The following is a 15,696-nucleotide window of genomic DNA, read 5'->3' on the forward strand; positions in this document are numbered from 1 at the left end:
GGTTAGAGTTAGAGGAAGGGTTATATTTAGAAGTTTTCTTATGGTCACAGTTATAGTTAGGAGGGGAGTAAGGGTTTGGATTTTAGATTATATTTATTATTATATAAGGTGCCCTATATAATAATATGTATATTCCCACGCTCATGGATAAGGTTAGGGAAAGAAGTAGGACCATGGTTATTAGTGTTACATTTAGAATTTCATTTAGGAGGGCATTGTGTGCTATTTTTTCCCCCTATTCAACCCATCATTGATGTCTGATCTGAGAGACATTAAATGGGATAGGTTCTTTACAGAGGGTTAACATCGCTAAAGTTGGCAGCTAACATTTTGTGTTGGCTCGGTTTCTTCATTGACCATGCTAGATCATTTTTTCTTGGTCGGGTTGATTCATGCTGTGAGATTCGATAACTCTTATTTCTTCACGAGCTATCTTCCCATCTTCCCAAAAGTGCAAGATGTTACCATGCATTCCCATTCTAACGTTTCTTTATACGCTAGTGTCTTCGAAACACTCTAAAGCCTAGAATTGCACAAGATGCTGCCATGCATCTCCATTCTGATGCATCGTCATGCTACATTGTTTCTTCAATTCTCTGAAGCCCAAAATTGCATCATGCTACCACGCATTGCCTTTCCAATATTTCCTCACTCCACAATGCTTTCATGAGTCTTTGAGACCCAAAATTGTGCCACATGGAGGAGGTTCACACCTTTTGTGCTATCTACTTCGTTTGTTGGGAGGAATCTCTTCACTACATCTTAGTCATCCATTGGAAATAAAGCCAATCTTGATAGATGAATGTGACTTAATCCTTCATTGGGAGGAGTTTCCTCGTTGCATCTCAGTCATCCTTTTTGAGGGGAGAATCTACATCGACAGTTGCGACTTAATCCTTCATTGGTGAGAATTCACGATGCATCTATGCCATCTATTTCGAGAGGAAGACCTTCATCGATGACCATCATTCATTTTTGGGGAAACCAAATTCCCCCTTGGGATCAACCTTGCATTTTTTGTGGGAGGTTAAGACATCATGTTATCTCTTTTCATAGTTTTTTGCCAGCGACATGAATTTCTTTCCTCTTCTTTCCATGAGTTTCCATTCTAGCGCCTCCTTACGCTGCATTGTTTCTGCAATGCTCTAAAGCCCAAAATTGCGTCATGCTACTACATGTCACCTTTCTGACATTTCCTCACTCTGTAGTGCTTTCGCGAGGCTCCAAGACCCAGAATTGTGCCATGTAGCGGGGGTCCCCACCTTTTGTGCTATGGTTACAATTTAGATTTTAGGGTTATGGTTAGAATCAAGATCAATTCTAGAGTTTATAGAATATTTAGAGTTAAGATTAGGGATTAAATATACGTGAGAGTTAGCATTGGGTTGTATGATAATTAAAGTTAGGATTATAGTTAGATATATCATTTAGATTAGGTTTTAGTCATGGTTTAATTAGACTTAAGATTAGGGTGAGGATCAAGGTGAAGTCTGTATTAGGGTTCATATCATGGTAGGATTGAAACTAATGTTAGGGTTAACATTGAAATTATGATTAGGGGTAAGGTGAAGATTTATATTTGGTCATGATTGTGGTTTGTGCTAGGATTAGGGTCTAAGCTATGATTAATTTTATGATTGTACCTTTAGGGTTAGGGTTTTGTTTAAGTTTATGATTATGGTTACAACTATGGTTTATGGTTCAAGTTTAAAGTTGGGAATGTGATTAGGATCAGGGATTAGTAAATTTTTTAAGAGTTCGATTATACATTTACACCATGGTTAGGACCTTGGGACTGGATTTAGAGTTTAATATCATGGTTATCCATATAGGTAGGTTTAGGATTTTGATCAATATTTTGGAGTTTGTTTTTACATTATGGTTAAGGGTTAGATTTTAGGGTTAGGACTATAACCAATATTAGTGTGTAGGTTTTTGGTTTAGATTATGGTTTGGACTGAGATTTTCGTTATGATTAGAGTTTAGAATATCAATAGGGATATGTTTTAGTGCTATAATTATAGTTTAATGTTGGATTATAGTTATATTGTACATCATTGTTGGGGCTAGGGCTAAGGTAGGGGTTGTTGTTAGGGTTAACTAAGGATGACAATTAGGATGGTTTATCTTTTCAAGTAGAAAAAAAAAACTCATATTGATTCAAAAACAAAGAAATTATACTTTGAAAATATTTTTCTATGTCATAATAGATTCATTTATTTTAATTATTGTATTAGTTAATTAGTTGTTTGATGTTTCAAAGTAAACATGGCTTATTTTATTTAAATTTAAATAATATTATTGTTTTGAATTGAATTTAGCTTAATTGTTAATGATCATATTTATATTTCTAATATTAACTCCAATTTGATCAAAGACCAAATATTTTTTTGGTATTTTTGTAAACGAACTTGCTTAACACTTCCCTATTTCAAAGTTAATAAAATATCATTTCTATTGTCTTAGATTTGAGAGTAAGTATATTAAATAAGTAATAATAAATGAACATTATGATTAATATATTTCTAAAATAAAAATATATTACTTAAAAACTTGTTTACTTTAAATGAATAAAGTACTCATTTACTTGTAAATTTTAAAAATAGAAATTAATCTACATATATATAAAATATTTATTCTTTTTCCTATTTGAATACAAATTAATTAAAATCTAAACTTTAAACTACATAAATATTTTTAAAATATATATCCATCAATAATTAGTTTAGAATAAAGTAAAATCTAAAAATTAGACACATATAGAATCTTTTTAATTTCTAGATACATGTTTTTCTAATTTATTTCTACAAACATGCAACTGATATTTCTATTATCCATTTTTTTCCATTCTAAAAAAATCTAGATGTAAATAGAATTTTTTTAGATGCATGCAATCTTTCTAATTTTTTCTACATACATATATTAACATTTCTATTTTATATTTTGTTTTTACATTATGGTTATTTCAATCAAAATATGTAGATGTAAATAGAATTCTTTTCAAAAAAAATTATTTAAATTTAAATAATATTATTGTTTTGAACTGAATTTAGCTTAATTGTTAATGATCATATTTATATTTCTAATATTAACTCCAATTTGATCAAAGACCAAATATATTTTTGGTATTTTTGTAAACGAACTTGCTTAACACTTCCCTATTTCAAAGTTAATAAAATATCATTTCTATTGTCTTAGATTTGAGAGTAAGTATATTAAATAAGTAATAATAAATGAACATTATGATTAATATATTTCTAAAATAAAAATATATTACTTAAAAACTTGTTTACTTTAAATGAATAAAGTACTCATTTACTTGTAAATTTTAAAAATAGAAATTAATCTACATATATATAAAATATTTATTCTTTTTCCTATTTGCATACAAATTAATTAAAATCTAAACTTTAAACTACATAAATATTTTAAAAATATATATCCATCAATAATTAGTTTAGAATAAAGTAAAATCTAAAAATTAGACACATATAGAATCTTTTTAATTTCTAGATACATGTTTTTCTAATTTATTTCTACAAACATGCAACTGATATTTCTATTATCCATTTTTTTCCATTCTAAAAAAATCTAGATGTAAATAGAATTTTTTTAGATGCATGCAATCTTTCTAATTTTTTCTACATACATATATTAACATTTCTATTTTATATTTTTTTTTTACATTATGGTTATTTCAATCAAAATATCTAGATGTAAATAGAATTCTTTTCAAAAAATCTAGATGTATATTGAATTCTTTTAATTTTTTACATACATAAAATCTTTCTAATTTTTTTCTACATACATAAAAGAATAATTTCTATTTTCTATTTTTTATTTTCTATTTTAAAAAAAAAGCTATCATAAAGATTGATAAAAAAAATTTGTGCACTAAATGCACAAAATAAACTGTATAGATTAAAACTTCTCGTTCTGGGCACGGGAATATACAATAGAAATATCAGTTACCAAGAATAGTCGGCCATAAGCAATCAAATCTGCCTTGCCACTGGAAATAGCTTCGTTACCATCATCCCGATCATAACCCCCTGTAGCCAAAAATGTTCCCTTGAATGTTGTTCTTATGGGAATCAGGCTCTTTTCACTCGCTATTGTCATCTGTGAATTATCAATCCTGGGCTCAAAGAAATGAGCATACAATATCTTATATTTATTCAGAGCCTCCGCCATGTGAAGTCCCAGTGCCTCTGGATTTGAGTCATACGCTTCTGCATGATCCGAAAATGGAGAAAGCCGAATTCCCACATGCTCTGCTCTGATTTCCTCCACCACTGCTTCCACAACTTCAAGTGCAAATCTGCAATGATTCTCCAATGTTTCGCCATAGCCATCTGTTCGATCATTCACGCTGTCCTTCATGAACTAGTCTACAAGGTACCCATGCGCCCCATGGATCTCAACACTGTCAGACCCTGTTTGTAAAAGGACTGATTATGTCAACAAAAGGAACATTCTCTTCTTCAAACCAAGATAGATCAGAATAAAAAAACATACCTGCATCTATTGCATTCCTGGTAGAATTTCGAAAATCAGCAACTATATTGGGAATTTCCTCTGTTTTTAGAGGTCGGGGAGGAGAGAAATCTGCCACATCCTTTCGATTTAGAAGAGGGATCTTTCCAGAGATTGGTTTCCTTGTGGAGGAAACTGGAGATTGGCCATTAGGCTGATAATCTGCATTCCAATGCACCCATTAAATACACAATACACTGTTTGTTGTGGAGGAGAGCGAACCAAATTGAAATTAATTAAAATTGAAATCTAAATCAAAGTAGAATATTATAACTAATTTTGAATTTCAATTTACATCTACATCTAAATCTAAATGAAAATGTAAATAAAAAATAGAAATCTCACCTGCAAAAATGTTACTCCAAAACTTCAATTTACTCCTATTCAAAAACTTCAATCTAATCCTCCAATAACCTCCACCTCTTCCTTCCTGCAAAAACATAAAATGAAAATGAAATGAGGAGCCTTGGTTTTATAACTTCTGAGAGGCTCCTCATATCCCCCAACAGACGTCTCTTCACATTCCACGAATTTGTTTCAAATTTCCCCACTCTCCACAAAAAATAAGCATGAATGTGCATGCAAAATTATATTTAACAAAAAAAAAATACATATTGAAATTATTTCTCTCCTATTTTTTTGGGTCCTACTTTTTCGGGCCCTACTTTTTCGGGTCTATTATTTCGGCCTCCATTTGGCTTCCTATTATTTCGGCCAGCTATTATTTCGAGAATTCTTTTTTAATATTTAATTTGGAAGTTTGTAACTGCTCCCAATTCTTTTTTATTGACAAAGAATCTTGGCATATTCCCGTGCTAGGCATTTGTGCTGCCATTGTATAGAACGCCTCTCGGCGTAATTATCCATTCTATGGACAAATGTAAAGTTCTAGTGTGGCCTTTAAGCTTGATATTCTCAAGGTTTATGAGAAATTCAAAGCAATGTATTATTGCATTCGCTTGATAATTCAATTAATATGTACCAATCGTAGATTATTATTTTTAGTTAAGTTACATATTTCTGAAGTTTTATAATTTATTTATAATTTTTTATATTATAATAATTATACATTTCAAATTTGATTGGCTCAATTGATTTTGTGTTATAGAATCTTTTTTCGGAAGGTTCTCCATATTTCATATTTCTCACCTAAAATTTTACATTATTGTTATATTTGAACAATAATATACAACTAAAATTTTGTACATAAATAATCTATTTTTATTAAGATATATAATTATATGTAATAAAACTATATAATTATAGATATCTCTATTAACAATTTGCATATAATAATTAATTCTATAAATTTATAATATATTGTAAGAGTTGAATAATATATTATTGTTATATTTGAACAATAATATAATATACAACTATTATACATTCTAAAATATTACTAGCACCATAGGAGGTATAAAGGAATAATCAATAGGCACTTTTAATATTTTAACTTAACTACCTATATGTCCAACTATGTAAAATTCAAAATATTATCTACTAAATTTTTATTACGTGCATCATTTGCACCAATCAAAGAGCTTTCTTCACTCCTCTAGTCATACTATAAAAAATAAAGTAGTCTAATAGACAGGTTACTCTTCCATAAATTCTTGTCATGACAAATTGACCCAATAACTCAAGGAATAAGAAAAGGAAAGGTATCTCAACCTTCTCAATTGGTGAAAAACCACCATGCATTATTATGCTTCTCAAATTTATAGGGAGCATCAAGTTCATTCTCCTATATTGTGACATTGAAGGATGCCTCTAAGACAATCTTCTTGTCTCCCTTGCCATTTGTCATGGTTGTATTGAGGCAAGAGTGATTTTCTTTTTAAAGCTTCAACACTCTTTACTTTTTTCATAAGCAACCTGATGATTGGAAGTGACAAACTATTGGGTGTTAAAAAAAAATTGAGCATAGCCCCAAGCATCCTTTCATGTTTTGTAGTTTCCCACTTGATGGTTTAATATTTTGAGAACTATCAATTGAACCCTTCCCATATGTTGTTATCCAATCTTGGACATAGAAATCCCCTTTATCTCAAAGGAGGTATGAAAAATATTTTGATGACCAACAACCAAAATCTTTCCATATGATTGCAATCCTACAGATGTAATAAGAGGAGAAAATCAAAGTAACACTACTTAAAGGCTCTCATTTGCAAGAAAATAATTCTTTTCAAAGTTGGCTAAAATAAACCAAGTGTCTATCACAATCTACTTTTGATATCAATTATAGAGGTTCTAATGAAACATTTTGCATGCAAAGCCATTAAATCTTGATCAAAAGGTTAAAAAAGAAAGGATTATAAAGGTTAGTACACCCAAAAAAAATCCATCTATGTAATAATTACTTACTAAAATAGAATTCAAAACAATTGCAAGATTATTTAGAGGAATAATTTGAACCTAAGATTATACCACACATTAAACTCAAAAATTATTACAATATAAAACTCAGGTAGATATTACTAGGTAACAAGTTGTCTCTGGAAAAATATTTTGAATCTATTCAAAAGGCCTTGAAACACAAACTCACAAATCTTGAATATCAGTGCTTCTAGCATTTGTTCCATTGCAAAAGTAATCAGTATATTAAATGGACAATTGATGCTTAACACTATACAAAATACACAACTAACAAAATACTAATAATTGAAAATCCAATTTGAGCAAATACCTTTTAGTATGTGAGTCATCAAATGTGTGGTTATTTGAAATATGTTATATTTATAGACAAAAGTTCAACACAAGACAAGATTTATGCAAAAAAAACTAAAATTAAAATTTTAAAACGATAAAAATAGGTAATTTTTAATTTTTATTTATTATTTTAGAAATTTAGGAGACTTATATTATGTATTCTAATTTTGTATTTTATTTGATAAAATAGATAATTTATATTGATTATTTTATTTATTGAAAATTTGATAAATTTCTTTTTAGTTTTATTAACAAAACTAAAATTAGAAATGTATTTTTTCAATTAATATAAATTTTTATTATTTAATTAAAATTTATTTTATTTAGTATTCTAGATATTTAAATATATTGTTATTATTTATTTTAATTTTGATATTTGTATTTAATAAAAAAAGATACTTTATTTTGATTATTTTATTTATTATCTAATATAGGAAAAAAATGTATATTAAAGAAAATACATATTAAGAAAATATTTATTGAATTTTTAATATATAAAATCTTATAAATAAGATAGTTAACTTTAATTAAATGGATGATAGTTATTTTTTAATGAAAAAAAATATTGATAAACTATTTATTTAATTTTTCATATACAAAATAATCTTTAATTTAGTATATAAAGTTTTTTAAATATTAATTTATTTATTTTTAAGTGAAGATATTATAATTGCAATAATTTTTTTTCTATTTTATTCAAAGATATTATTTTAATTAGAATTAGATTTTTTTGTAATTATAATATTTTACAATTTTAATACTTTATATGATTAATACATATCTATTTTACCCAAAAATATAATTTTTAAGTTTTATACAATTAATTTTATCAAGTTCGCTATTATTTCATACAATATTATTGTTTATTTTAATTTTCAAAATGATTGATAAAAATGATAAAGCTAAAAAAAATAGCATACCTTTTTTATTTTTGAATTTTTTATGGAGTTTTATAATTAATTAAATAAATGTTATTTATTTTTAATGATAACTAAAATATTGAAAAAATACTCATTTAAATATGTTAAAATTTTAATCTTAGTTTTAGAATACTAAGTTTGTTTAAATAATTAAATAGAATAAAAATTTAAAGAAAGTATTAATTTAATTCTTAATATAAAAACTAATCTTAAATTTACTATTTAAATTTTTGAAGATATTATTAATTTTCTTTTCGGTAAATGTTATCATTGCATTTATTTATTTTTTGTATTCAGTCAAGAATATTATTATTATTAGTTAATTAAAAGAAGATTTTTTAATATTTATTTTAATTAATTATTTAAAAATAAGTTCTTTTTAGAACAATTAAATTAAAGAGGAAATAAATTTTTTATATTATAATTTATTAAAAAATATACCTATCTTTTTTATCCTACAAACATAATTTATATTTTGTATACAATTAATTTGATCAATTATGCTATTCATTGTTTATTTCAATTTGCAAATTGATTGATTAAAAAGACAATTAGTATTATTTATTTTACTCATTAAAAATAGATAAGAAAGCTTTTTCAAAAAAAATTAAAAATATATAATGTTGGACATCATTTTCTTAACATGAACAAATTTTTTGATTTTCGTAAAATGGTTTTACAAGTTTCTAAAGGTTATTTTATGGGTTTTAAAGTAGTTTTGCGATGTGACACAAATTTTTTGGGCAAAAAGTACAAAGACAATCTCATATTAAAAGCCTATTAGCTAATTATACACTATATCTAGTACTAATCATTGTATAATCCACCAAATAAAATGAGCTATTTTTTCATTCATCAAATATTTGTTAAGTTATTATATTAATTTATTATTCTAATATATTATCTATACTATTTATCTGAATGATAATTTGTTCTTTTGATTTCATGTTATAGGACCCTTTTTTCCCTCTAGTCAACATGATCATTAATATACTTTTTGAAATGATTATTGCTATAATTGAAAAATATTTTAAGCATCTTAAAATATTTCCTAGCAGTATGGGTAGTGTTTCCTATGGGTAGTGTTTCGTAGAAAACCCAAACTATATTAGCCAATGAGGTTGAATTAAAATAATTTTTCCAAATTTATGAATTAACAAATGCACATTTATACTTCAGAAAAATTGAGAACAAAGTATAGACAACGCTTAAATCTAATTGATTAAAATAAAGAATAGTAATCACCATAGGTGATTGCAATAGTATAGCCTAGGATTTTATTTATTTAACCCATAATTTATACAATGTTAAATCTAGAGGAGCATCAGTTAGAACCTTCTTCTCTAAGTTAACATTTTTTTGGTTTAATATCAAATTTCAACCATGTACATGCCACTCCATACTAATTTTAATTTTTTAATTTATATATAATATCTATTTTTAAATTTATTATTTAAATTCTAATTATAAAACCATAACAGTAAGTAAATGCCATTATATGACAAATTATTGTATTTTTATATTTTATGAAAAAACATTTGACAATGCTTCAAACTCGTGGTCTTCAATCTAGAATATTATGCTACATACTTTCAATAAAAGAAACCGTCAAATAATCTTCTAGTATCATATAATAGAAAATAATTCACTTAAAGAAAACAATATAGTTTTTTCTTCAAGTGAGCTCAGATTTTTCGTTGTCAATAAAGAACCTACCGTAATGCTGGGTGCATTTAAGTTCTAAAAATATTGTGAAAATTGTATGTGGATCAATGAGTTTGACTCAAAAGCTATAGTTAAATCTTGATAGTAATATCACAATTTGACTTTTCTAATGAATGGTTCATAAGGCACAACACTTGGTGAATGTTTTGAAAATGGGGTTGCAAACAGAGTGAGTTTAATCATGGAGGGAACTCTATTGTTAAGCGCACTCGAACTAGAGTAGTACTGAGTGGGTGGCCTCCCAAGAAGTTTCAGTGCTTCACCTCTATGAGCATCACCTAGATCCAATGAGTACCAAGTGTTCTATTTATTCTCATGAGAGATAGATTCATGTTTGAATCACTACTCATCATATGTCAATAAGTTAATTCTTTTATTTGCGTAAGCATAGAAAATGGAAGGGTTCTCGTTGGGTTATCTTTCTTTAATGGATTACCTGCCATTATATCTTGTCTATTGTTGTTTTAGATAATAATCATTGCCCACCATTAAAGTCTTTTTTTTTCATTTGATCAAGGTTGCAGGTGAGGTTAACGTAGTGCGACTTCTTTAACAAAATTAAGGTATCAAACCGATCAGACTTGCGACAAGAAAAATCATGTTTTGATCCGCTCGCTCCATATATTTCTCGTTTCCACACAAATTGCAAGTTAAATAATATTAAATCACGTAATAGAATTGTACACCTTCAATTAAGTTGGTCAAATTAAACAAAATGCGACATAAAAAATGACGTTTTGATCCTCCTGGTTCGTATCTTTCTCGTTTTCACAAACTCCAAGTTAAACTATGAAAAACTACTTCATGTCAAACTTGCCATTTTACTGAGATATCTGCAAAGCTTCGTTATGGACAAAAAAATTAGCTTTTAACCAGTTTGAAGGGCATTCGCGTTAGTGAAATTTAATGAAAAAGTGTCAGATGCATTCCCATTATTTAATCGAATAAGATCAGTAAATCAGTTATTTGAATCTTTCAACAAAGGAAACCGTTTGATCCATGCCTGGAATTTGACGGTCAATTTTTTTATAATGATTTGATCATTTTAGTTAACTTTATCGTACATGGTCAATATTTTTAAATTTATGAATAAATTAATATATTTTTTAATTGAATTAATTTTACCAATATCCTTTTGTACTATATATTTTTTTTTTAAATGCAAATGATCTAAATTACACGCTATGCTCCCTATAAATTGCACCATTAACTAAATTTCAAAAAAATAAAAACACAATAAATTTTTTTGAAATTTGCATCATTTGATCTTCATGATCTGTATATTTTGCGATCGGAAACAACAAGATTTTTGAGAAAATTTCAGTGTGTTTTCGTGAATCTGAAAAAGAATCATGTTTGACTTTTTTTGGGTATTTGATACATTTTGTGTGGAGATTAACCAACACCCTATTTTTTTAATCAAACATGTGATATTTTTAAAAACCACTCAAAATATAACAACAAGATGTCTAAGAATCTAATTTATAAGTTTATTATATTCATTTGAAATTGTGATATAAAACATAAAATAATATAAACAAGTAGTATCAAAGATCAAAATCTCTTCTTGATTATTTGTTCTTCCATATCTATGTGCTTTATTTAAATTTTTATCATTTATTTCAAATCAATTTAAAATACATTCATTAATACATCTAGTGTATCAAAACCTATCTTTGACTTGTTGACATCTTTGATGATAATTTGTTTTAAAATCCTACTTCATAATCAACATTACTTGTTGGAATAGTAAGAAAAACCTTCCATAACCTCATCATATGAGGATGACTTCTATGTCATTATTCTGTATTACAAAAGTTTACATGCATTTTCAATTTTTTACTCCTTACATCTCTCCAATAGTTGTTTGTGTTATTCCTAATTACAAAAGACTATTCTATTAAATCATTGAAGAAATTCGTAAAATAATTTATAATGTAATTGTATTATGAATAAGTCACTATAAGTCTATTTTTATGATTCACTATGTTCTAAATAAAAAGATTGAAGCTTCTATATAAGTGAGATGCAATTGTCTCTTCATATGAAATGATAGTTATTGTTGATATAATTTTTTGATATAGATGTAAAAAATATAAAATTAGAAAATAAGTGGGGTTCACCCTACAATGTGACAGTTATTTCACGAGCCTCAATGGATTGAGGTCTTGAGTTCAAAATTTGTTGTTTCAATTGCATCCCATGTGAGAGTTGTTGCTTGTCATGCATGTTTCATGTGGTGTTCTGGCCTCCCCTATCGCCACTGCTGACTTCCATCACCAACTTGTTCTGTCGTTCATGTCACTTCGTCGAGTTTCTTTGTTCTATTCACTTTCGCACCTTGCTGAGGTGGAGTACTGGTCATTGGCATTGGGAGATATAAGGTGGTGGCAGTTAAGGAAGGAGTTATTGAGTGATAAGGGATCGCTGACTAATTACAGGAAATCTCTCGACATGATGTGACCTATTCTACGGTATTTACAATGTGATGAGGTGTTAATAGCTAGTCACTAGATTCTAGAATTGTAATGTAATGTTCTACCAAGGGAATGGGGTCCCTCAAATGTGACCCCAACATTTCAATAAATAATAATGTTACCAATCAAAAAAATAAAATTAGAAAATAAGTAAAAGTTAGTAACATGAAAAATTAAATTAAATTATAGAAGAAAGTTTTTAAACTTATAGATTTGAATTTAAAAATCTTATTATGATTTTTTTTTTAATATATCGAGAATATATTAATAAGTCAAATTAATTAAGCATGTTTCTAATCAAAATATACAATAAAATTGATATCATAGAATATTTTAAGGTTAGTATATTAATAAAATAAATGTATTGTTACAAATATATTTTATTTAGGAAGTATAAAATAATATATTTATATTACTAAATAAAATATTAGATTTGATGGTTTATTATAAATTTTAAATGTAAAACTTACAATTTTACAAAAATTTAGTCTCTCAATATGTACGGTCTACTAATTTTCTAGCCTGTCATATACAGTTTGAAAATGGAAAAGCAACCAATACAACCATCAAATTCTAAGCCTAGTTTGATCTCTACCGTAAAGCGATCCCATTTCTAAGTCATATATGAAATCTTTATAACATGTTCTTTTTAAATTAAATGTTCTTTTAATATTTTAACAGTTATAAGGTCAAATATTTGTTTTTTACAATAAGTTCTATTTGAATTGGTTGAATATAACAAAATGAGGGTGAAAATATGTATTTTACAAATCTATGGAGATTTAAGAATGAAGTCAAGGGTTCAAATTGATACTTTAAAATTTTTAATTCAGTTAAAGGGTGGGAGAAAAAAATGAATTCGCATGATTTGTATTAAAGTTGACACCTGAAATGGAAAGACAGTTCACTATGGATTGCAATTGAAAGATATATATTGTAAGCACTTTAACAACAATTTATACACACAAGTTATTCAAAAAAGGAGACTCACAAAATTATAACTTTCTCAAGTAAAATTTATAACAAAAGTACGAACATCGAAAAAATTTGGCTCACTTTCAGTCTTGGTTTTTCTGTTTGGAATCACCATTTTGAATGCTTTTTAATATAAAAAACAAAAGCATGAATATGACAATAAATCTGAATACATTGTTTCTATCTCATTATAAAATGTATTAAAATCCTTACATTCATTTACGTTTATCATATATTAAATAATAAAATTAGTTTATAAATAATTAATTTTCATTAGAAAATAGTAAACATTTGATTATATGATTAATTAAATAATCCAATATGAAACTTAGTACACAATATCTTTAACTTCTATACCCTCGAGTCTCTTATCAGATATCTCTCACGAAGTGTTCGTGAACTTCAGAATTTATCCTACGAAATTCAAACCAAAAATTGTATGTTGGCAAACATTGATAATATATACTATATAAAATTGGAAATACCAATGGTTTGGGCTTTGCAAAAATTATGCACAGACGTAAACACAGTTAAATAAAATACGTTACAGTCTTTTTATCTACTTTAATGTCAAACAGCACGTGGGTTGTTCCAGATTTTCAGGTTCTGGACTTTGAGAATGTGAAAATGAGATCATAAAATAAGTTTGGAGGAGAGAGGGATTTTGACTTGACATCCAATCGAGGTTATGCAGCAAAGTTGGCTCTTCAGAGTTCCATCGTAATCTCCACAATAATAAATTAAAAATGTTTCTACAAACTTCAACCATCATATTTAATCACAATGTATTCTTACAAGCGCTCGGTTGGAATTCCTACGCGTCAGCGTTATTTTCTCTACGCGCAACCAATTTCTTTGCATTACCAATCTCCTCCTCGTCTCCTTAAAATGCCTGGACTCAAATGCCATCTGCTCATTAATTGTATTTTCAGCGCTTTCCTAATTTCATTCAAGAAATGCTAGCTCGAAAACGGCTCAAGACCGGAGTTTTAGGGTTTGGAACGAAGTAGAAGAAAAGATTAGCAGATAACAATGGACGGCGTTGCCTTTGGAGGCATGCAATCGGCGTCTTGTGAACCTGGAGCAAAAGATGAGCTTCTAGAGAACATATGGATCCGGTTTTTCGCCGGAGGCTCTGAAAGATCTTGCATAACTTCAGACGCTGCAGAGGAGGAAGTAATCAACAATTATTTTAAAGAAAATGAAGTCCCTATGGAAAGAAACAAAGGAAATAAGATCGAGTTCCCATTAAAGCAGCAATCGGAATTCAATTATGGTGGATTGTCATCAGTAGAGGAATATGTTGAAAGTTTCCCTTGCTTTGAAGAACCGTCAGGAGGAAATCTGGAACAATTCATGGCTGTTCCTATAGCAGCAAAGGAGAAGAACAATTCTTTACTTGAAGAATTCGAGAATTTAAATGCAAATTCCGCCATTCTCGAAAAGAAAGCTGCAACGTTGCCGAATCGTAGTGGAATAAAAGCAGAAAAAGAGAAGCATTACAGGCGGGTTCGGAGGCGTTCATGGGGAAAATTTGCGGCGGAAATAAGGGATTCGACGAGACAGGAGGCTAGGGTTTGGTTGGGGACATTCTCCACCGCAGAAGCGGCAGCCATGGCGTACGACAAAGCTGCTCTGAAAATGAGAGGATCTCGCACTTTCCTCAATTTTCCACTTGAAATTGTGTCCACGGCATTGGCAAATGACCTCTATTCAGGAAACACTGTCTCTCACACAAGTTCTGCAAATTTCCACTATATTTTGTGCAGAAAAAGAGGATTCATGGAAGAGGAGCAGCCGCCGCAAATGAAAAGATTCAAAATCCAGCCACAAATTTCAACATTTGATGGCGTTGGCGATGATATTTTGGGTTCATTTGAATTGAATTATTGGGAGGAATTGCTTCTCTCTTCTGACACCAACGAATTCATGAACACAAAAAAACACGATTCTAGAGAATGGTTGTTGTAAATCCGTTGATTTCGGTTGACTCCTATATTTTTATATTTCAGTCTAACTTTTGGTAATGGTGTCATTGGATAAGTGTGTCTCACTCGGCACTGGAAAAGAAATCAGATGTTGGGGTAATCCACTCTCTCACGACGAGTATTTAAAACAAGAGAAAGTAAGACAAATCTTCATAAATGCTCAGAGTAGAATTATGTACATAACCTATAATTTAAAAAATTAAATAAAAATAAAATTATTAATAAAAATGTATTAGCTATATAATGAAAATAGATAATGGACTACACATACTGTGGTTAGTTTATATAAAAATTTGTAATCACTAGCACTTGCACCTTTGGTGGTGCAAGGGATTATGCCGATAGACTTATGTACTTTTAAGTATT

At 28.4% G+C, this 15,696-nt stretch overlaps 1 protein-coding gene across 1 annotated transcript; it reads left to right on the forward strand.

The window, feature by feature from the left end:
- The first annotated feature begins 14,698 nt into the window (after positions 1-14,698).
- On the forward strand, positions 14,699-15,313 carry LOC149539827 (ethylene-response factor C3-like). Its single transcript, XM_089802625.1, has one exon. The coding sequence runs from the start codon at positions 14,699-14,701 to the stop codon at positions 15,311-15,313; it is 615 nt and encodes a 204-aa protein (XP_089658751.1).
- Positions 15,314-15,696: the final 383 nt, after the last annotated feature.

Source organism: Cupressus sempervirens, chromosome 9 (assembly GCF_028749045.1).
Source record: "Cupressus sempervirens isolate cs-2001-9-10 chromosome 9, ASM2874904v1, whole genome shotgun sequence".
Taxonomy (NCBI): Eukaryota; Viridiplantae; Streptophyta; class Pinopsida; order Cupressales; family Cupressaceae; genus Cupressus; species Cupressus sempervirens.